At 39.1% G+C, this 23,482-nt stretch overlaps 1 protein-coding gene across 1 annotated transcript in view; it reads left to right on the forward strand.

Annotated features, from left to right (window-relative positions):
- Nucleotides 1–922: 922 nt before the first annotated feature.
- The window catches only part of LOC129940978 (transcription factor SOX-9), a 120,600-nt gene continuing 98,040 nt past the window's right edge, over nt 923–23,482 (forward strand). The window contains exon 1 of the mRNA XM_056049511.1: nt 923–1,685. Within this exon, the coding sequence (XP_055905486.1) occupies nt 1,474–1,685 (212 nt within the window). The 5' untranslated portion in view covers nt 923–1,473. The remainder of the gene's footprint in view (nt 1,686–23,482) is intronic.

The following is a 23,482-nucleotide window of genomic DNA, read 5'->3' on the forward strand; positions in this document are numbered from 1 at the left end:
TTGGTTAAAAGTTGATGAATTTCTACTGCTTTATTCGAAAAGGAATGAACTTCCGATTCATATTATGTTCTCGGTAAAGTCCTATGCTAAAAGTAGTACTTTTGGCAAATAAAGTTCAAGGAAGTAAAATATAAATGACGTTTCATATACAGAAAATAAATAATTAAAAATATAATGGAAGTCATATCCATTAACGCAATAAGTATTAATTTAATGCAGACGTGAAAAAAGTTCTATACTTTCCTGTTTAAGTAAGCTTCAGGTGATAACAGTTTTACCTTTTTTTTATAATTTAATTCGTCTCTGTTTGCGTAAAAAACAAAATATCTATGTTTCGCAATCGACTATTTAAAGTTTGTCAATAAAAACAAAAATTAGAAATAAATTTATTCGTAGGTATAAATGCCTTAAAATTGTTAAGGAAATAAATCAAGCCATGCTCCTCTTATCATATATATGGACTTTTCACTTCAAGTGATCCATGGCCGTGCCCTACCCATAATAATAACAATGTCCATAAAAAATAGGGTGAGCAATAACACTCGCACTTCCTAGGGGTGCGCTATTCGCTTCGCGTTGATCGTCCACTGTCCAAAAGTCCATCACATATGAAAACGCTAAAGTATTGCGCGCATAATTAGCAATCCCCGAGTACTTAAGTCTTTCTTCAAATGACAGCAGCAACTAAAAACCACTTGAAGATCGAGAGATACATTTTTGTGTGTGTTGGAATGATACTACTTCGCTACGAGTAATGCCATGCCACTGCGTACGCTTTTTCATTAAAGTTTTTCGAGCATAAGCGTGGTTGAGAGTCTTCAATCTTCATTGGTGCAACTGAGTAGCAAAGCGATATGGAATAATGTTGTGGATGGTTTTCTTAAGTAAACACTAAACCGTATTAGTTTTCTTGTGTTTTACTTGAATATGAGCGGAGCATGAGAGTCTTCAATATTCGGCTGTTAAAGAAGCAGCGGCAAGAGCCACCGCACCACGTCAAACCAAAGTCACACATCAGTCACACATAAAAACGGAAAAATGGGAGATGAGCCGCGTCCGCCCGTTCGGTTCGTCCGTCGATTGGCGTTGGAGTCGGCTTCGGCTCTGGGCTCTTCGAGTTTTGAAGTGTGACTTATGGGAATGTGATATGTTAGTTGGGATTTTGTTACTTCTATCGGTGACGGCGGCCGGCGGCGGCAGAGGCGGTGTGGCAGCGGCCATGGTCGAGCTGATTTTTATCAGCATAAACAGTAACAGTTCTCGATGGGATGTTGAACGGTAACGATCGGTTTTCGTGTGGATACAAAAAATAACAGTGAATTTATATGAAAATTTACGATACAAGTGACGCATTACGCGCGTTCTTCCATTTATTAAATATTTCAAATTTTAAAAGCGAAAAGTTTTGAAAATAACAAAAAAATATTGACATTAGTGTTCAAAAAAACGGAGTTAAAATTTTACTACGTTAATATGGATACGGACGATAAAAATATGAAAATCGATACAAAACCCGTTGAAACTTTAGTGTTAGCTAATTATGCAAACGGTAAGGATGCGAAAAAAGGATCATGTGCGTCGAAGGAAATGCCAGGAGTTAGGCGCAAGGAGGACGAAAGAATAACGTGCGCTGTTATGAAGGTGTTGGAAGGATACGATTGGAACTTAGTTCAAGCAACAACAAAGTGAGTGCAATTTAACATTTTTGCTTAATATTTGTCAATTTATAAATCGACAACAGAAGTGTTAAGCTTGAGTTTGATCATAAATTGATTGTAGCAGACTGTCGGATTACCCGTTATACGAGAGGACCTGGGTTCAATCCCTGCTTGTGCCAGCTACTTTTTTTTCACAGGTACTGCCTCTTGCGAAGAATTGACAAATCCGCGAAGAGCATTTTTTTTCCATGAAAAGACCTGTTTTAAGCTATCCGGTCGGATTCGGCATAAGACTGTAGGTCCCCTCCATCCTTGAATTTAGAGTCGTAAGTCACTAGGTCCTATTTCTCAACCGACTGTTTAGCAAGCTTATTTATTTATTTTAGTTTTTAGGCTGACTATTTTATATGATTGATAACAGATATGTGATTTTGTCCGAAATAAAAAGTCTTATACTCTTTAGACAGATTTTTTCAGTAAAATAAAGCAGAATAAGTAAACTTATTGAAGAAATGTCCAACAGTCTCACATATAGAAAGATATCAGAAACGCCTGTTCAAAAAAAAAAAAAACAGGAATTAACTTTTTACTAAACATGAAGTTTGGAATTATGATTTAATTTGAATTATTTTTCATTTGTTGTTAATTTTTAAGTAAATTTCAAAACACCGAAATTTCGACGATACATTGCCTTCTTTCAAAACGAGCTTATTAACTTCCCATAGGAAGTTATTGTAATGGGTCCGATTTGTCAAATTGAAAATTTTGACATTTCTCGACGTTTCAAGGTCCCTAGAGTCGAAATAAAAGATTTTTAGAAAGATGTCTGTGCGTGCGTGTGTACGTACGTTTGTACGTCCGTACGTCCGTACGTTCGCGACGTTTTTTTCGTCGTCCATAGCTCAAGAACCAGAAGAGATATCAACTTCAAATAAATTTTGTTATATAGATAATAAGGCAGAAAGATGCAGAAAGGGCTCTCAAAAAAATTGCGTGGGTGGTTTTTTCACTATAGCAGGTTGAAAAAAAGGTGAAAATTTTGGTTAACCCTAAATATCTTACGAACCAAAAACGCTAGAGACTTGAATTAAATTTTATAAAATATATTGTAACGTGATACCAAACAGATATATTTTTTGAAAAAAATCAATGTAACGGTTTTTTTTATAAATCAATAAAACTGAAAAAAAAAATTTGTCACCTACAAAATTTTACGACTGAAATATGATTTCATCTCTAAAAGAATTTTGTGCAACGAAGAATAATGTTTTTGACATCTGATAAAATTTTGACAAAAATTGAATTGACAGTTTTTATTACAAAAAATAAAAACCTAAAAAATAATGTATAAAAGTTGGTAAAAATTGATTTTTGACTCAAATATCTTTTCAAAACTTTGAGATATTGGCTTTAATTTACTTTTATATTTCAAAACATCTTGTTGTCAACATTCAGTTAAAGTTTGAGAAAAATCGATTAGACAGTTTTTGTACAAAAAATTAAAAACCGAAAAAAAAATTAACAAAAGTTCGTAAAAAATGATTTTCGACTCAAATATCTTTTAAAAACTTTGAGATAATAGATTCTAACTAATTTTTTCTTATAAGAAATATTGTTTTCAACATTAGGACAAATTTTGAAAAAAAATCGAATTGACAGTTTTTTTACAAAAAATAAAAACCTGAAAAAAATGTATGAAAGTTGGTAAACATTGATTTTCGACTCAAATATCTCTTCAAAAATTTTAAATATTGGCTTTAAACTAATTTTATCTTATAAGAAATATTGTTTTTAACATTTGGTAAAATTTTTAAAAAATTCGAATTGACAGTTTTTTTACAAAAAATAAAACTCTAACAAAAACAATACCTACTAAAACTTCGTAAAAATTTACTTTCGGTTCAAATAGCTTTTCAAAAATTAAATATATTTGCATCAAACTTATCTTATTTCACAGAAAATATTGTTTCCAATATTCAGTAATTTTTATATAAAAATCCAACAGTCCGTTTTTTTCATAAAAAATAAAATCTACAAAAAATAGAGCGCAAATTTGGTAAAAATACATATAGACAAACTTTTAAGCAAGACAAATCGACAGACAGGATGGGAAGTTATCAGTGTGGGTCGCATCCCAGCCTCTTTTTTTTTTTATTGTATTGGTCATTCACAAAATCCAAGTTTTTGACTTCGTTTTCCGGACGCAAGATCTTTGTTGAATTTGATGGACTAACCTTTTTAACTTTCCTACAACTCTATTTAATAATAGTTCAGAGATATTGCAGCTGTCAAAGGCGTTAGCTCGCAAAGGAAGCAAAACGACTTAAGTTTTCAAAACATATGGAATTTTCTATAGTTTTCAGAAGCAAAATCGTTTGGTTGATATCGAAATATTTGGCAAACGTTTTCTCTTTACTCAGAATCGCCGTGAATTTTCTTATTTATTGTGATGATCTTACTGATCTCTCAGTCTAAAGGATTGTAGCCTTTAGCGTAGCACAAATTGCATACACTACATGTATTTCGCTCTACAAGATTTGATGGTTCCTGACGTTTTTCAATCCCCTTACAAGCGTTTTCGAAGTTTATCTTATTTATTTTTTTCTGGAAAAGTCTTTAGTTAGGAGAAATGTGACTAAAATGACTAAAATCTACATATTTATTTATTTAAAAAAAAAACTGGAAGTTCTCTTTTGTAGTTGGTGCATTAGAAAGATGGCAAAACGTTCTTAGTGGTGCAAAATTTTAAACCATTTAGTATTTTATTTTTTATTTTTTACAATTAATAAGCTGAAAAGAAGGTTTACCTTACTTTAAAGAATTTTAACATTTGATTATCTCTTAACAATTTGGTAAAGGTAAAATCACGAAATGGCTACTTTAACTTTTAGTCATTTGGTTCAGACAACATAAGGGACTTGAAAGTTAGGCAAGTTTCTAGTATCTGATTGGTCAGCTGCTAAAAAATTGCCTTCCAATAAAGGCAACTTTTTTGGAAAGTTGACTAGAAAGTTTTTTGGAAAGGTGACTAGAAAGTTAGTGTAGTAATCGTGACATTATGGTTAGTACGTAGGACTGTCATGCCAGAGGTCTTGGGTTCGATCCCTGCACATCTTAAGTTTATTTCAAGGATACTGCTTTTAGGTTTTTGGTAATTTTTGCACAATCAATTGAGTTTATGACACTTGAAAAACTAACTAGTTGCTTCGGTTAAAATGTACGTTCAAAGAATGCATGCCCAATTATTTTTATGGGAGCAGCGAATGGAATGGTCCAGTTAACAGGTGGGAATTCTAACTAACAGGTCCGTTTGAGCGTATTTGCTTTGTTTATTTTCACGAATTGTCACTTTTTAGACGTTTTTAGCCGTTCATTTTTTAATAAAATTAAATTGTTAAATCCTTAACAAAAAATTGTTTAAATTTTGCCCCAGTGTGTTTACAACTACAATTGCAAATAGACGACACGTTAATCTTTGAATTATGAGGGCTTTCTAATAGGGACATGCGAAAACAAGCTTTTACTGATCATCAAACTGACACTGTCATTTTATTCAGAAAACTTAACATTTTCATCATGGAAAAGTAAGAACGAACAACTTCTAGAAAATTATAAAAAAATACCGAAGTTCGGAGCTAATTCCAGTTTTCGGTATAGTCATTCTCTAATAACAAGTTATAAGCAAAAACATGATTGTGTCATGTTGCCTTGTCAGTGAGGCAACGGGTTGGTCGAATAGTCGAAAACAACGCTTCCGTTCAGGCGTCCACAACAATCCTTAGCAGTCTCCTCCCATGGCGTTCTCAAGAATTGGGCACCGCTCATATCAAATTATGGCTTATTATTTTATGTTAGAATCTTGATTAACATCTATGCAAGTTTAAAAGCAGGAATGAAGTTCGAAAGTTTTTTGAACAGGTGAAACGAAATTCACAGGTACATAAACCTAGAACCGAAAACTGCAAAGACAAAGGTGAAAACATCATTGTGGAACCGCAGTCAATTCTGAGGATATGGAAGGACCACTTCTGCAGACTGTATAACGGCGACGACGAGCCGAATTCCGCTGTCAGGCATGACGATCCATTCAACATAGACGACGAAAGCCAACAATCCAGTCCTCACGACTTAGACGAAGTAATGATTGCCATATCTATGTTGAAGTCTAATAAAGCCGCTGGAGCGGATGGCTTGAATGCCGAGCTGGAGATAAGTTGGTTAGGAGCATGCATCAACTAACCTCTAAGATATGGTTGGAAGAAAGCATGCCCGATGAATGGAACCTCAGTATTGTTTACCCGATCCTGAAAAAAGGAGACCCTCTAAACTTCACCAACTGTAGAGGAATCAGTCTACATAACAACGCCTATAAAATCCTCTCTGCCGAAATATGTGAACGTCTAAAGCTCATCGCCAACAACCTGATAAGTCCTTATCAGTGTGGTTTTAGACCAGGAAAGTCCACAGTTGATAAAATATTTACATTAAGGCAGATCCCGGAAAAAACCCAAGAACACCAAATCGACACTCACCATCTTTTCATCGATTTCAAGGACGCCATATGACAGCATCTACAGGGACGAGCTGTATAGAGCCATGTTTAGCTTTGGCATCCTTGCCAAACTCGTCCGTTTGTGCAGGAAGAGCATGAAGAATTCACGTTGCTCCATAAAGGTTGAAAACAACTTAACAGAACCTTTCGATGTCAAAAAAGGTTTTAGAGAAGGTGATGCGTTGTCATGTTTTTAACATCGTGCTTGAAAGAATAGTGCAGAGCTCACACGTCAACACTTGAGGCACTATTTTTCAAAAGCCTGTCCAATTATAAGCATATGCTGATGACATTGAAATTATCGGAAGAACTCAGCGTGATGTCAATGGGGCTTTTGTGAGTATTGAAGCAGAGGCGGCAAAAATGAGTTTAACGGTTAGTGAGGACAAAACAAATTACATGCTATCGTCTAGAAAGGACATACAACACCGACGTCTTGGTCAAAACGTCACAATCGACAGACGTAACTTTGAGGTAGTCAAGGAATTCGTCTACCTAGGGTCCGCTGTAGACGCAGAAAACAACACCAGCGCTGATATCGAACGCAGAATAACTCTTGCTAACCGCTGTTTCTTTGGACTAAGAAAGCAATTGAGTGGTAAAGTCCGCTCTTGAGGGACCAAAGTGTTGCTATATAAGACCCTTATCATCCCCGTCCTGCGGATGAAAGCACCTTGGGTCGGTTTGAGAGAAAAGTTCTTCGTGTGATCTACGGTCCCCTATGCTTCGAAGGGGAGTAGAGGAGAAGAAGGAACGACGAGCTGTTCGGGCTGTACAGCGACGTAGACTCAGCCAGAAGGGTAAAAGTCCAACGACTAAGATGGCTGGGTCACGTAGAGCGCATGGAAACTAATACTCCGACCCGGAAAGTCTTCGAATCTACACCCACAGGACAGCGCATTAAAGGAAGACCCCGGATCAGGTGGCGCGCACAAGTGGAAAGTGACCTCACCCAACTTGGAGCCCGAAACTGGACACATCTAGCTAGGGACCGAGCTAGATGGAGAAGTTTGTTGGGTGAGACCCTAGTTTACACAGGATTGTAGCGCCACCTTAAGTGAGTAAGTAAGAATGTCTCTATGGCCCGGCACCCAGCAAAGGTGATTATTAAACTGTTGTGCCATCTCCATTAGAGGTGATCGACAGTTATGGACTGTTATAGAGTTTGTAGAGACAGAGTCCAGAGATTTGATAGGCGCCTGGCTATCAGAGAAAATACGGATATGAGATGTTGATATCACGTTTTCTTTGAGCCAGGACAAGACTTCCTTTATCGCCAAAAGTTCCGCCTGGAACACGCTACAATGATTGGGAATTCGGAATGAGAGACTTAATTTCAGTCGTTCAGAGAACACACCACCACCAACCCCTTCTTTGGTTTTTGAGCCATCTGTGTAAAAGTGGATTGACTCATCCTCCAAGAATGTCCTATCCTCTCAAAAAGATCTGAGAGTTATAGAAATCTGGAAGTTTCTGTCGAATTTCAGTTGGGGGATGGTGTAGTCTGTGTGCTTTAGAATTGATTCTGAATACCTTAGAATTACGGAGTGGCCAATGTTGTTGTTAGTCCACTGCGACGAAGCTTTAAGGCAAAGAGCAGAGCTTGCAGCTATTTGTTTGCTAAATATGTCAAGAGGTGTAAGGTAGAGCAAGGTGGCCAGTGCCGCAGACGGGGTCGTTCGAAGCGATCCGCTTAAACATAGGCAAGCTGAACGTTGGATTTAATTTAGCTTATCCTTGTTTATACCTTTCTCTAAAGCAGTCCACCATACTGCCACACCGTACGTTAAAATAGGTCTAATTACCGATGTGTATAGCCAATGCGTGATTCTGGGTTGTAAACCCCATTTATTACCAATAGCTTTTTTGCAATAAAAGAGAGCTACAGTAGCTTTTTGGACTCTTTCCTGTACGTTGCGTTTGCAATTTAGTTTTTTGTCTAAGACAAGACCCAGGTATTTAGCCTCGTCTGAGAATTTTATTTGGATTCCTTTAATATAGGAAGGGTTGACAAATTGAATTTTGTATCTTCTCGAAAATAAGACCAAATCGCTTTTGTGTGGGTTAACACGCAGTTCACACCGATCAGCCCAAAGTATTAGTCTGTCCAAGGCATTTTGTAAGAGTTCTTTTAGGGTGTTAAGATGCTTTCCTGAAATTGCTATAGCAACGTCGTCCGCATAGGCTATCACTCTGAAGTCCTCCGCATCCAGACTAGTTAGGATTTCATTCACCACTAGGTTCCAGAGGAGAGGGGATATAACACCACCTTGCGGTGTCCCTCGATTAACGAATCGTCTACCAGAAGAGTTGCCCAGTTTTGAGTTAATTATTCTGCTAGTAAGCATTAAATGAATTAACTCCCGAAGCGAACTCTCTACGTTTAAAGATGTTAGTGCAGATGTGATTGCAGATGTGTCCACGTTGTTAAAGGCACCTTCGATGTCAAGGAAATCAACCATAGTGAACTCTTTATGATGGAGGGAATATTCGAAGGTGCGTACTAATGTGTGTAACGCTGTTTCCACCGATTTACCTTAACAGTGGGCATGTTAAGACGAAGACAGAAGTCTTGTATCAATACTTGCCCTTAAATGGATATAAATCAATCTTTCCAAGGTCTTCAGAAGGAATGATGATAAACTTATAAGTCGTAGATGTTTAGGATTGACTTGCGACCATTTACCTGCTATGGGTATAAAAATAATTTTAACTTATCTCCATGCTGAGGGAACATGGACTAGTTAAAGGATTGGTGCAATTTTGTCAGAAGTCTTTTGTAGCTCGGCTGGTTTTATTCCATCTGGTCCTGATTTAAATGGTTTGAAGCTACTGAGAGCCCATTGTAGCTTGTCCCTTGTGATCAGACCTTGTGGTTATGTTGTATTGGGACTTGAACGTATATAACTGTTGCAAGTTTCAGTAAGAGAACTACCAGGAAAGTGAGTGTCCAATAGTAAGTTCAGCGATTTATTACTTGAATTTGTCCAGGAGCCGTCTGCATTTTGGCATCGCTGGACTAGTTGAAAGAATTTTTCGTAACCAAGTGGCTTCAGAAGTTTCTTCTATCGTACCTCAGCAGGATCGGCAAGAAGATCGCTTAGATTTCCTTAGTGCCTTCTTGTAGATTCTTAGGGATTCCTTGTAAGAGCCCCAGTGAAAGGCTAGTCTTGCGGCTTTGGCCCGGTTGAAAAGTTTCCTGCATTTTTTCCTGAGCGAGTCAAGCTCTGAGGCCCACCATTGTGGTTTCCTCTTTCCTCTTATGTGTATAAGTGGACAAGCAATTTCTAGCGATCTGTTCATACCTGCGATAAGGTCATTGATTTTTTTGTCAAGTTCATTAGAGTTAGAGGAAGGACTAGATAGTCCAGGTTCTAGTAAACTCTGTAATGAGTTCATGTATGAAGCCCAATAAGCTTTCCGATAATTTCGAAAAGTCAATGGACCGCAATGATAGCGCAATCATCCACATTTATATTGAACCGGATTAATCTATGCTCAGAGAACGAGTATTCTGTGGATACTTTCCAGTCCAAGATCGTTAACGTATAAAGACCGTTCAAATTATGTCAGTATTTTATAAAATTTGTGCTGGCTCAATAAATCTATTCCTTATATTAACGTATGGATAAGATTAAGTGCAATTAATTTAATTATTTGTTAAAATATTTTGGACTAAAAGTAAATATTTCATCATCTTGAGTAGTTTCATATCAGTATAAAAAACTAATCGTAAGTATTTCATTCACTCGTATTTTTATCTTAAGAATTACAAAAAAGCTACGTTGATTTTCCCTCATCAATCAAAATCTTTGCACCAACATTAAAATTTTCATATATTCTGAAATTGAACACAGAATCATTATCTTCTCGCCTGTGGTCGTAGGTACCTGTCGCTGTCGGCATAAATATTATCCTTAATGAAATAAACATAAAACTACAAGTGACTATTTAGATATTTAATCTTCAATCCCGCCCGACATCTAATTGGATTTTAATCTAAATTGTGCCTCTAAACCTTTCGTGATATATACATATACACATGCACTCGAACTACCTTACCTAGTTTTAGTCATATTCACCTTTACTCTTATCTCTATGGCATGGCTCTATAAAAGTCCTTATACCTCACATTTTGTCCACAAAAACATTTCCCAGCCGGCATCCCTGGCAAACTAAACATAGACAAAGAGGACTTGCGGTGACACAAAGTAAACTACCTCAACTAAATATCCATGTACTGTACAGTGTGTACATATTTATATCCTTGTGCAAATAAATGCATATTCCTACCTACATTTTATTTCAAATAGGATACGACTTTTCTGTCCTCATATTTGTATGTGCAAAGGAAGCCTCAGAGGTATATTTGGATGCATTTACGAGGGAAGCCAAATTTGTTCCGTTCCGTTCTGTTTTTAACATTTATTTTTGTGTCCCAGCCACGGACGCGACGGCGACGGACGTCCCCGCAAACTTCGAGTTCACATTATTGTGACTATGAATGTTGTTAATCATGTAAACAAATTGTTTTCCATAGCCTAACAAGAAGATAAGAGCCTTAATCATCATTAACATCAACCTGAACCAGCATCCAGCAGATCCCAGACATACCACATCCGCTACTCATCCATAGTCATTGAGATGAGTTGCAGGCAAATCGAGGAAGGAAACAGCGGCGGCAGGTACCTAACTCGAACTCTCATAACTCCCATCTTCATTTAACAAGACACTGGATAAACACTTAAAAGGGATTCTTAAACGTTTCAATTTGTCAAGTGCGGTTGCGGAGCGGTACGTGTGTACTTAGTCAGGCATTTAACACCTCAATGCTAAACAAGAGTCTCGAGTTGTGAGTTCTGTCGTCTCGAAGTCGGTCGGTCGTTCGTCTTCAGCCGCTTAAGAAAGTGGATTATTAATTTCATCATTTGGATCCTTAGGATGCAAGGTGACTAGGTTTGGCCACATCATCAATCTTTAAATCATTAAAAACGCTACCAGCAGCGACGAACACAACGTTTAGATATCGATTTAAAATTTAAATAAGCACGAGCACGACTCTGTATGTTAAGGTTAGTTGAAAGGCATGACTTGTGGCCTCCCCCTTTATAAATGAAAAGTTGGTAGGTACCTAAGGTGGTTAGCTTCGCAGTTAGTGGGGTTGCGTAAGGTAGAGTAAACTGTGTAAGCTCCGTGACAAGGGAAGGCAGATAAATGTCCTTGAAGTGACGAGAGAGTATAGAGTGTTGCTAACATTGGCAACGTGCTTGACTTGCAAAATGTAGCGTACCTACGTGCAGCATTGTATAAAGTCAGGAAAATACGAGTAATATGTAATTTCTATCTTGATGGAAATGAAATTGTTTCCTGCAACAAATAAGTCCTTTGAGAATTCAAAGACATTAAGCAGGTGGGTATGTCTATGTACCATTTTAAATAGCACCAGAGATTTTATGTAAGAGCAATAAAGTACATCATTATAAGTATGGGTACAGCATGCTTATAACTAGGCTAGGTAAAGGTATAGAGTCTAACTCTGGATGTTTTGTTATGTAAAACTAAAAGTGTACGCATTAAATTTAAATGGTTTCGGGAAAACTTGATGAACTTGAAGGTATATACTGTTTTATCATGAACTTGTGAAGCTTTATACATGTCTACATAAATCATATACACATAGTTAAATTAATAAGAACGAAATGTAGTAAAAATAAATATGCATTATGTCTAATTATTTACGTTTTAATGACTTTTTAATATTGTTTTAAATAATAAACATATTTTGAAATAGGATTTAAGATAGTGGAGCTCTTAATTTGTTCTTGAAAAAGTCAATAGAAAAAAAGTTTGTTTCGAACTTCAAATGAGGTCTTTCCTTTTCCTCCAGGTCTTTCCGGGATTCGGTATATAACTCTGTTACTTTACAAAGGTCAACATTGAACTAAAGCATTGGAGCATTGGTTTCCATGCGCTCTACGTGACCCAGCGTTCTTAGTCGTTGGCCTCTTACCCTTTTGTCTAAGTCTAAGTCGCTGTACAGCCCGTACAGCTCGTCGTTCCATCTTCTCCTCGGACACTTGGTCCCACGAGAGAGGACTTTACCATTCATTTGCTTTCTAAGCCCAAAGAAACAGCGGTTAGCAAGAGTTATTCTGCGTTTATCTCAGCGCTGGTGTTGTTTGCAGCGTTTACAGCGGAGCCTAGGTCAACGAAGTCATTGACTACCTCAAAGTTACGTCTGTCGATGGTGACGTTTTAACCAAAACGTTGGTGTTGCATGTCCTTTCTTGACGACAGCATGTACTTTGTTTTGCCCTCATTACCCGTTAAACCCATTTTTGCCGCCTCTGCCTCAATATTCACAAAAGTCCCATTGACATCACTCTGAGTTCTTCCGATTATGTCAATGGCATCAGGATATGCTAGTATTGACGTGTGAGCTCTGCACTATTCTTTCAAGTACGATGTTAACAAAATCGCATGACAGCGCAACACCTTGTCTAAAACCTTTTTTGGCATCGAAAGATTCTGTGAAGTTGTTTCCAACCTTTATGGTGCAGTGTTAATTTCCATGGTTATTCTGCACAAACGGACGAGAATGGCAGGGATGCCAAAACTAGACATGGCTCGTCCCTGTAGATGCTGTCATATGCGGCCTTGAAATCGATGAAAAGATGGTGGGTGTCGATTTGGTGTTCTTGTTTTTTTTTGCAGGATCTGCCGTAACGGAATATTTGATCGACTGTGGACATTCCTTGTCTAAAGCCACACTGATAAGGACCTATCAGGTTGTTGACGATGGGCTTTGGACGTTCACATATTACGGCAGAGAAGATTTTATAGGCGATGTTAAGAAGACTGATTCCTCTATAGTTGGTGCAGTTTAGAGGGTCTCCTTTTTTTTAGGATCCGGCAAACAATACTGAGGTTCCATTCATCGGGCATGCACAGATAAGTTGGTGCATGCTCCTAACCAACTTATCTCCAGCTGCTTTAATGTGCTCGGCATTCAAGCCATCTGCTCCGGCTTTATTAGCTTAGATATGGCAATCTTTACTTCGTCTAAGCCGGGAGGACGGGATTGTTGGCTTTCATCGTCGTTTCACCTAACTCGGTCGGAAAAGGTTTTGGCGATCTCTGACGTTGTACCTTCTCCCACCACCTTCCTGTTTTGCCTTGGGTCTGGAAGTCCAAAGTGCTACCTTGGCTACAACGAGATAGTGGTTTGAGTCGATGTTAGCTCCTCGGAAAGTTCGGATATCCATTAAGCGTGTCTGGCGTCGATCGCAATACGGTCAATCTGATTGACGGTAGATTGATCTGGAGAACTCCAAGTTCCTTTGTAAATGTTGAGGTGTGGAATACGCGTACTGGCTACTATGAAGTTTCGCCCCACAGCAATTTCAATGAGCCTGAATCCGTTGTCGGTAGTGTTGTCGTGCAGGCTGTTCTTCCCGATTATTCCACCAAAGATGTCTTCCCTTCCTAGCTTGGCATTAAAATCGCCCAGGACAATTTTAAAATCGTAGGTAGGATACCGCTCATATGTTTGTCTAAGAGCTTGAAGAAATATCTTTGGTGTTGTCATCCTTCTCTTCTGTGGGGGCGTGCGCGCATATCAGGATGATGTTGCCAAACTTAACCTTGATGCGGATTGTCATGAGGCGCTCGTTGATGCACCTATAGCTCAAGACGTCTTGCCTAGGTCTGGTTCCAATGACAAAGCCGCATCCAAATAGTAGTCTAGGGCCTCCGCTGATTCTTCGGCCGTACGTGGTCTGTTAAGGGACCTAACATTCTACGTGCATATCCCAAGTTCGTTGTCCTTAATTCGTTTGCGTAGGTTGTCAACAGTAAATCCGTCCGTATCCGAGGCTTGTTGATGCTTCGCAACTTTGATGTTTTTAGGTGGCCTGGTAGTCACCCCGACGGCACAACCCCCGATATGGAGGATCAGATCCTTAGTATAACTACTGCTTGATATCTCTAAGCAGGTCGCATATAAGCTCCTAATCGGTGTCATAACCAGGCTCTAACTAATAAGAAAGCACGTCTTGCAGGTGTATTTTTAAATAACATTTGCAGAAGCTGTATGGATGAGGAGGAAACAGTTATTCACCTGTTCTAGCTTAAAAACGCAAGGGTTACCTAGAAGATTTCTTCTATAACGAAAACAAAGGTGTACAATTTTAGACTCTCTTAGTAAATTGCTAAATATTGAGCAAATTACTGTCTAGTAAGTTGTTTAACCCTTTACAATAAGTTGTTAAAAAAATTTTGCCGCAATAACTTTATAGGTAATTATAATTTTAGGATCTAAAACGTTATAAAGAATTAGATTATATTGAGCCGGGTAAGGTATCTCACATTCGTGTAGTGCGGCTTAAAAACAATCTCTGTACTTAAAAATACATCCGAAGTTCGGTCTGAGTGTATATCTTTAATCATTTTTAGAAGTACGGGTATTTAGGTTGTGTTGCTTGAGGAGAGTAATACAACTGTCTCTTACCTTGTTATGAAGTTTTCGATTGAATAATGATAGAGTTGAAAAATTGCTGCGGTACTCAAAAGATAGGTCTCTTTTCAATTTTTTCCAAGAGGCTCAAGTTGACTAATCTATCACATTACCACTAATAAGTGAATTGTGCTAGAGTTAAGGGCGCATAAAGGCTTTATTAAGGATGGTGTGCTCAGGAGAGGTAAAAGACTACAGTGTTTTTGTTTATACTTGCTAACAATACATTGCCTGGCGTGCACCGCCTCTTGGCCCTACCCATAATAGTGCGAATAAGTTCAGTACTTCATTAGATGAACGATTGGGTTATATTGGGTCTGTAGTTTCCTGCTCATGGTTGTGGTCGTTTCCCAGGTGCTGCAACCATGTAACAGTACTGAATTGACGTCTTCAAGATGTTCCTTTAAACATTGGACAGACAACATACCTAACGTGACCTTAGATTTCCCGATATGGCTAGTGATTTTTTTATTTGGTACCGCTTTCATTAATTTAATACTTGCATGGTATTGGAAAGTCTACTATTGCTACTGATTGCTAAGCAGTGTTTACCAGAGAGGATGACTGGAAGTTTTCGAGGCTCAAATATATTTTCTTTTTCTCTTTCGATCCTTGTTGTCATTTGATGAAGACCCATTATCATACGAGATAGCAAGCATACACCGTTTGTGTAGTCTAGATGTTTCATGTACTTTGTCAGAATCTATTTTGTTCCTTCTTTTTATACCAGGGCTGCCTGAAGCACATCGCTAATCACCAATAAGAACAGAATTAGTGACAGCATGCAGCCCTGTTTGACTCCAATTTTGACTTCGAACTCTTCTGATAACCTACCTCCTTCTAAGACGTGACATTTATATAGAATTCAAATAGAATTGCGTTTATTCGGGATATATCTCTCCCCCGGAATTCGAATCAGATAAACTCCTTGTTGACGGTGTCCAAAGCCTTCTCAAAGTCGATGAACAGTGATGATCGATACTCAACGCACTACTCTGCGAAGGCCTGCAAGGTGTATATGTGATCAATTCAGAAGGATCCAGTTGAGGTGTTCTCTTAAGCGTTATAAGTCAATTTTAGCTACTATTTTTATGACTGCAGTCAAATTGCAAATGTCTCTCCAGTTTTTGCACTTCATCAGGTCTTCTTTTTAGGAGCTTGACAATCATTTCCTTTTTTCAAGTCTCTGAACGCTTCTATGAATGGTCACAGATATTCGCTCGATGAGCTTAACAATGCTAGCAATAGTTCTGCGGGAATGACGCCTACCTACCTATTCCTTGCCTACAATTTTGTTGTTGTTCGCTTTAGTTTGGGAAGTGTCTTCAAATTCAAGGATGGATTTCGCACTTTTAAATGACTCCAATAAGGCGTTTTTTGCTTGATAATAGAGTGATTATTTTTTTAACAAAATGAAATTCAATTAGATTGGTCCTCTCTCTTAGGTCTTATAAAGAGTTTTCAATAAGATGTTGAAATAAAATCAAACAAGCTGTGCGTGAGGTATTAGCAAAATAATTTTTTTTATTTGAAAGGAACATGTATGCCATTAAGTGTGAAATATGACATCATTCAAATTGCCGCTTCGGCTTCTTACGGTGGCACGGTTCCTAGTGGTCTTATTTTCAATGACCCTTCAGCATAGATCCGTCTGAATTTGAGCGATGGCCTATGTTATGTTCATCTTTAGGGCATCGGTTGATTGTGATTTATTTGCATAGACCTGTGACTTCAAGAAACCCCACAGAAAAAAGTCTAGCGGTATAAAATCTCATAACGTTGGTGGCCAATTCACATTACCGCTGCGAGGAATAACCTTACCCTCGAATCGTGCAAGCAAAATGTCAATCGTGGCGTTTGATGTGAGGCACGTAGTGCCACCTTCCTGCTGAAACCATATGTCGTCTAAGTCCCTATGGTTGAATTTGAGCCCTAAGAAATAAGTTATCATAAGCTCTCGCTGTTGACGGTGCCCGCCTCACTAACGTCGTTTTCAAAAAAGAACGGACCAATTACGCCGCCGCCCCGCGCCTGACAAAATCCACACTAAATAGTAACTTTTTGTAGATGCATATTATAACCTGGTGAACCTCGCGTGGGTTGGTGTCGTCCCATCTTGTAGGACCTTATACGGTTCCCAAGTCCCCACTCAATATTCGTTGAAGTTGAAGTCTGCGAAAGGCCGATTTCTTGTGCGAGTAATAGATAGCCTCGGGTTCTACTGTACACTTTCACGGAACGCACCGATGTTGTCGGCCGATCTTGCGTTCTTTGAACTTACAGGTGTTGACTGATTGTTTACTGAACCGGTTCTCAAATTTGGCCACCAATCGTTGAATCGTCGACTGTGAAGGGCCACCACGTCCACCGTAAAATGGGCGCAATGCGCGCAAAGTTTGTACTTGTTTCTGGTAAGGAAACCCATAAATCTGATAAAATGGTCAGAGATTTCTTGTTATTTATTCTATTCCTCTAAAAATCCACCTTTTTTTAAAAATTTAATGAAGAATATCACACAATTTTAAGTGTGTAAGTCCAACGCAACGGTCTAATCATCTCATCTCAAAACAACAAGTGACTTAAAATCACAAATTTTAATTCAATAAATGTCGTAAGCAAACACATAAAATAATAATTCAAAAAGAAATCGTTCTATTAAAACAACGACATCCTAACCCCCTAATCATTCAACATCAACACCAACGCACTCCTTCAGCAACAGCGCAGGTGGTCCTTAAACCGAATTTAAATAATTAATTTATCAGTCAGCCACATGTCACAAATTCCCTTGTTCATGTCAACATTAATAAATAATAATAAAAAGAAAACTTCCACAAAATGGCAAACTTCAACGTCAGATGTTGGTCATCATAATAATAATTATTGCCGTAATTTTTATCACAACCGTATTTTTTTTTGTTGATAATAAATTAATTTCCATCACTCAAAAAGCCAACATCAGCTAAGGCTTTAAAGAGTAATTACTAATGAGTACTCTTGAATAAGACCGGCCGTGGGTAGTGGAAGTAGGATAGGGTATACTCCCAAATGATGGCCACAATTGTTTCAGGATTTTTGTTTTTGATCAGCTTTAAATTATGTAAATTATTGGAACTTTCATCATTCCAATGGATATGAAATTTTTAAAAGCGTTTTACCTTCGCATCAGTCCAAATGAGGCCAGGGACCTTAATCTGATGGGAATGGGATATACATATAACCTTAGTGAGAAGTTCACTTAGGAAAGAGGGTGAACTTTTATATTTCAACATTGCAAAAGGAGAAAATCAAATAATGTTAATTTACATTTTTGTATTTAGAAACAAAGAAATAACAGAAATGGTTTGGATCAACTTTTAAAGCTTAGTTCAAAGGGAATTATAACGTCAAACTATATACAACAAGGGTGAAAATAGAAATATTCCCTTGGGAATAAAGCGGTGTGCCTTAGCGCGGTGCTTGTTGTCTTCGTTTCGCTGTCTTTCTTGGTTATTTCCATTATTATTTTTTCGAGTTCTTGCAACGCACTAACTCATCCTTATGATAACAATTTAAAAGTTGGGAAATGTTCTCTTAAAGTATTTGTCCCTGATGTCATATTGTAAACGAGAGATTTACAGGGTGTTCAAAGTTTTTTTTTTATATTTCAAAAATATATCTCTCATAAACTTGACTTGAACCATATGTACTCCACTAAAGAAAGTGAAAAATTTGGTTTATTCCAAATATCTCCCGAAACAATTAAGCTGGTGACTTCAATAAAATTTTGTATTTTACTGATTCCAAATTTGTGGCTTAAAACTAGTATTGAATTTAGAAACATATTATTTTCAACAACTTGTCAGTTTTTATTTAAATTAACAACGGAAAGAAAAGATGAAGACAACAAATTAATATTCTTCGAGGTTTTGGATAAGAGATATGAGCAGTTCCCTGGCCGACGTCAAGCTAGAAAGAGAAGACATCTTTGGTGGCACATTCGAAAGATACAGCCTGCGCGGCACCAACACTGACAAAGGATTTAGGCTGATGGATTTTGCTGCGGGGCGTAACGTTTTGGTAGCTAGTACGCAGTTGATGCATCTTAATATCCACAAGCGGACTTGGAAATCTTCTGATTAATCAATTGTCAACCAGATTGACCACATTGCGATCGACGCACGACACTTCTCCAGTATACAAGCTGTTCGAACATTCCAAGGAGCTTACATCAATTCGGACCACTTCCTCGCTGTAGCCACGGATATCCCGATCCAAGCGAAAACAAGGAAGTACTGTGAGATGATTCGACGTTTGACGGCTACTACTGCCATGTACTTTTCTGATCGAGTCTCTAACAACTTCTTAAGGAATCGTATGCCGCCTGCATTGAGCATTGAAAACCAGTGGCAACATTGTCAAAGATGACGCATATGAAGTGCTAGGTTTTACACGGCCACCACTGCCAATCCCCTGGTTTGAAGACGAGTGCTGGTAAGCGCACGCAGCTAAGCAAGAGGCATAGAAAACCTGCTGCACAGAAGGGCCAGAGCTACTCACGAGCTCTGAGACCAGAATAGGTGAGAGGAATACAGGCTCCTAAGATAGAAAAAAGGGAGCATGAGAAGCGCGTGATTGAGGAGATAGAGGGATGCCACAATAAGCGTGAGGTTCGTAAATTGTATTCAAAGGTAAAAAAAACCTCTCTTGGGTACCAGCCAGGAACCGAACCCTGTTAAGACGATCAGAGGATCATCGTAGTAGAACCGCAGTCTATGATGAGAATATGGAAAGAACACTTCTCCAAATTATATAATGGTAATGATAAATCAGTTTTCGCTGTAAGAGAAATAGCACCACTCAACCTCGGCGCCGCAGAACCAAAATTTCGCTTACCCGACATCGACTAAGTGGTGATAGCTGTATCGAAACTGAGGTCCAACAAATGCTACTGCTTTGCTTTAAAGCAGCAGGCGATGACTTTGTAGGGAGCATACACCAGCTCATCTGCAAAATATGGATGAAAGAAAGCAAGCTCGATGAGTGGAATCTCAGCACAGTTACTAGAATACACTAGAAAGGAGACAGTTTTAAACGCGCCAGTCATCACCGTATTATGTAAACGTCTGAATCCGTTCTTCAACAACCTGATAGGTCTTTATCAGTGTTGACTTAGACCAGGAAAGTCCACTATCTATTGACCAAATATTCACACTACGACAGATCTTGGAAAAAACCAGGCACTTCAAATCGATACTTACCATCTCTTTATGAATTTTAAAGCCGCGTATAACAGCATCTATAGGGAAGAGCTCTACAGAGCAATGTCTAGTTTTGGCATCTCTGTCAAAGTTATCCGTTTTTGAATAACGGGACTATCAAGTCCCGAAAAGATCTCATCTACGCATTGGATGTAAAAAACGTATTAGACGCAGACAATATTGACATAGTTGGAAGATCAAAGCGTGATTTCAGTGGAGCGTTTTTGAGAATTGCGACGGAAGCAGAGAAGATGATTAGTGGTAAAGTCTTCAAAAAAGGAAAACGACGTCGTGGGCAAAACCATGAACAGCTATAACTTTGAGGTAGGTTAGGACTTTGTCTACCTAGGCTTGAGAAGTAAAGTTCTCGAGCACCTAAAAGCACCATCTATAAGACAAACATCATCCAGGTCTCATTTATGGCGCTGTGGCCTGGACCCTGTCAAAGAAAGATGAGAGCGCCTTAGGATGCTTCGAGAGAAATATTGTTAAGGTGATTGTTGGTTCCGTCTGATTAGATTAATAGTGGAGGAGAAGATACAACGACAAACTGTACGGGCTGTACAGCAACACTGACCTGGTTAAAGGAATTAAAGTCCAAAGACTTAGATGGCTGGGTCTTGTAGAGCAAATGGACGACAACGCTCCAGCCCGGAAGGTCTTCGAATTCAATCCCGAGGAACGGCGGCGCAGTAAAGGAAGACCGCGAATCAGGTAGCGCACGCTTAGGTCAGATAGGACTTTAATTAACCTTGTGTGCAAAACTGAAGACAGATAGCTATGGACCGAGCTAGGGACCCTACAAAAGCAACTTTTTCGGTTATTTGTGTAGCTGTGAAAACTCCATTTGAACTGTATTGAATATGTTCAAATGGTAGACATGTGCATTCAAGGGGACACAAGCGTTCACAGGTTTTTCTCAAAACCCACGTCTGTTTATCAACTCCTACTCTCACCTCCCTGTGGTGAACATCGGGTGCCTAGTATCTCAACTGGAGATTGGGTTCCAACCCCAGCGAAAAGCTGTTGGGGACAGCAAACGAGAGAGGGGGGGAGAGGTGTTTCCACTAAGGCACCTCTCCTTATACAGACGGCAGCGGAGAAATTCCCCAGATTCCTAATTCTACGAATTATTCGGAGCCCAGGCCTATAAGGAGCGGTTTATCCGACTCCCCGTCCTTGTAGTTATACTAAGGATCTGGCACTCCAGGTTGGGGGTTGTGCCGTCGGGTGACTTCCTGGCTACGTAAAAACTTCATAGTCGGCAGGCAAATGCACCTAAAAAACAGGCACGCAAAGCGACGCTGCATAAAAGGGCGAGAGCTGCTCATGAGCTCTATGAGCAGAAGAGGCGAGAGGAATACTGACTTCTCAGAAGGAAAAAGAGAGGGCATGAGAAGCGGTCGGGTCAAGATGTTGAGAGGTTTAAAAGCAGGAATAAAGTTCGAAAGTTTTATGAACAATAGAAGCAAAATTCACAGGCACATAAACCTAGAACCGAAGGCTGCAAAGACTCAAGTAGAAACATCATAGTGGAACCGCAGTGAATGCTGAGGATATGGAAGGACCACTTTTGCAGACAGTATAACGGCGACGAATAACCGAATTCCGCTGTCAGGCAGGACGATCCATTCAACATAGACGACGAAAGCCAACAATCCCGTCCTCCCGACATAGCCGAAGTAAAGATTGCCATATCTAAGCTGAAGTCCAATCAAGCCGCTGGAGCGAATGGCTTGAATGCTGATGAGATAAGTTGGCTAGGAGCATGCACCAACTTATCTGTAAGATATGGTCGGAAAAAAGCATTCCCGATGAATGGAACCTCAGTATTGTTTGCCCGATCCTGAAAAGAGGAGACACTTTAAGCTGCACCAACTACAGAGGAATAAGTCAACTTAACTTCGCCTATAAAATCTTCTCTGCCGTAATATGCGAATGTCTAAAGCCCATCCTCAACAACCTGATAAGTCCTTATCAGTGTGGTTTTGGACCAGGAAAGTCCACATTTGATCAAATATTCACATTACGGCAGATCCTGGAAAAACCCCAAGAACACAAAATCGACACTCACCATCTTTTCATCGATTTCAAGACCGCATATGACAAGGCGAGTTGTATAGAGCCACATTCATCCGTTTGTGCAGGATGACCATGGAGATTTTACGCTGCTCCATAAAGGTTGGAAACAACTTAACAGAACATTTCGATGTCAAAAAAGGTTTTAGGCTAGGTAATGCGCTGTCTTACGGTTTTTTTAAGATCGTACTTGAAAGAATAGTGCAGAGCTCACGTGTCAACACTAGAGGCACTATCTTTCAAAAGTCTATCCAATTACTAGCATATGCTGATGACATTGACATAATCAGAAGAACTCAGCGTGATGTCAATGGGGCTTTTGTGAGTATTGAGGCAGAGGCGGCAAAAATGGGTTTAACGGTTAATGAGGGCAAAACAAAGTACATGCTGTCGTCAAGAAAGGACCTACAACACCGACGTCTTGGTCAAAACTTTACCATCGACAGACGTAACTTTGAGGTAGTCAAGGACTTCGTCTATCTAGGCTCCGCTGTAAACGCAGAAAACAACACCAGCGCTGAGAACAAACGAAGAATAACTCTTGCTAACCGCTGTTTTTTTGGGATAAAAAATCAATTAAGTGGAAAAGTCCTCTCTCCAAGAACTAAAGGGTCGCTATATATAAGACTCTTATCATCCCCGTCCTGCTATACGGTGCAGAAGCATCGACTATGACAAAAGCGGATGAAAGCAGCTTGGGTCGTTTCGAGATCAAAGATCTTCGTTTCATCTACGGTCCATTATGCATCGAAGGAGAGTGGGAGGAAGATGGAACGACGAGCTGTACGGGTTGTACAGCGATGTAGACTTAGCCAGAAGGGTAAAAGTCGAACGAATAAGATGGCTGGGTTACGTAGAGCGCATGTACACCAATGCTCTAGCCCGGAAAGTCTTCGAATCCACACATTCAGGACAGCGCAGTAGAGGAAGACCGCGGATCAGGTGGCACGCACAAGTGGAAATTGACCTCACCCAACTTGGAGCGAAACTGGAGACATCTCACTAGGGACCAAACTAGAAGGAGAAGTTTGTTGTTTGAGGCCCTAGTTCACACCGGATTGTAGCGCCACCTTAAGTAAGTAAGTAAGAACTGTATTGAAAACGTAGTACTCTAAGAAAATATAACTACCATTTACAGAATTAAAGCTTAGACAATACCACCCTGTTTGTCCTCACCAACATTATATATATTATATTCCCTCGGGTTATCATGGCTCACGATGACGCTATGGGAAAATCTTTTTAGATGAGCCATAAGCATGGGTTACTATAGCTATTTCCTGTAGTTATTACCTATTTTTCTTTTTAAAGTTTCAAGGCAGATAGAACATGCTTTGTGTGTGTGCGGTGTTCAAAGGTTAACGAGATACATTTTTTTTCCTATTCACCTTCAAATGAGTTGTGCATATTGAGCTAAATTCTTGTGGACAAACAACAT

This window comes from Eupeodes corollae, chromosome 1 (assembly GCF_945859685.1).
Source record: "Eupeodes corollae chromosome 1, idEupCoro1.1, whole genome shotgun sequence".
NCBI lineage: Eukaryota > Metazoa > Arthropoda > Insecta > Diptera > Syrphidae > Eupeodes > Eupeodes corollae.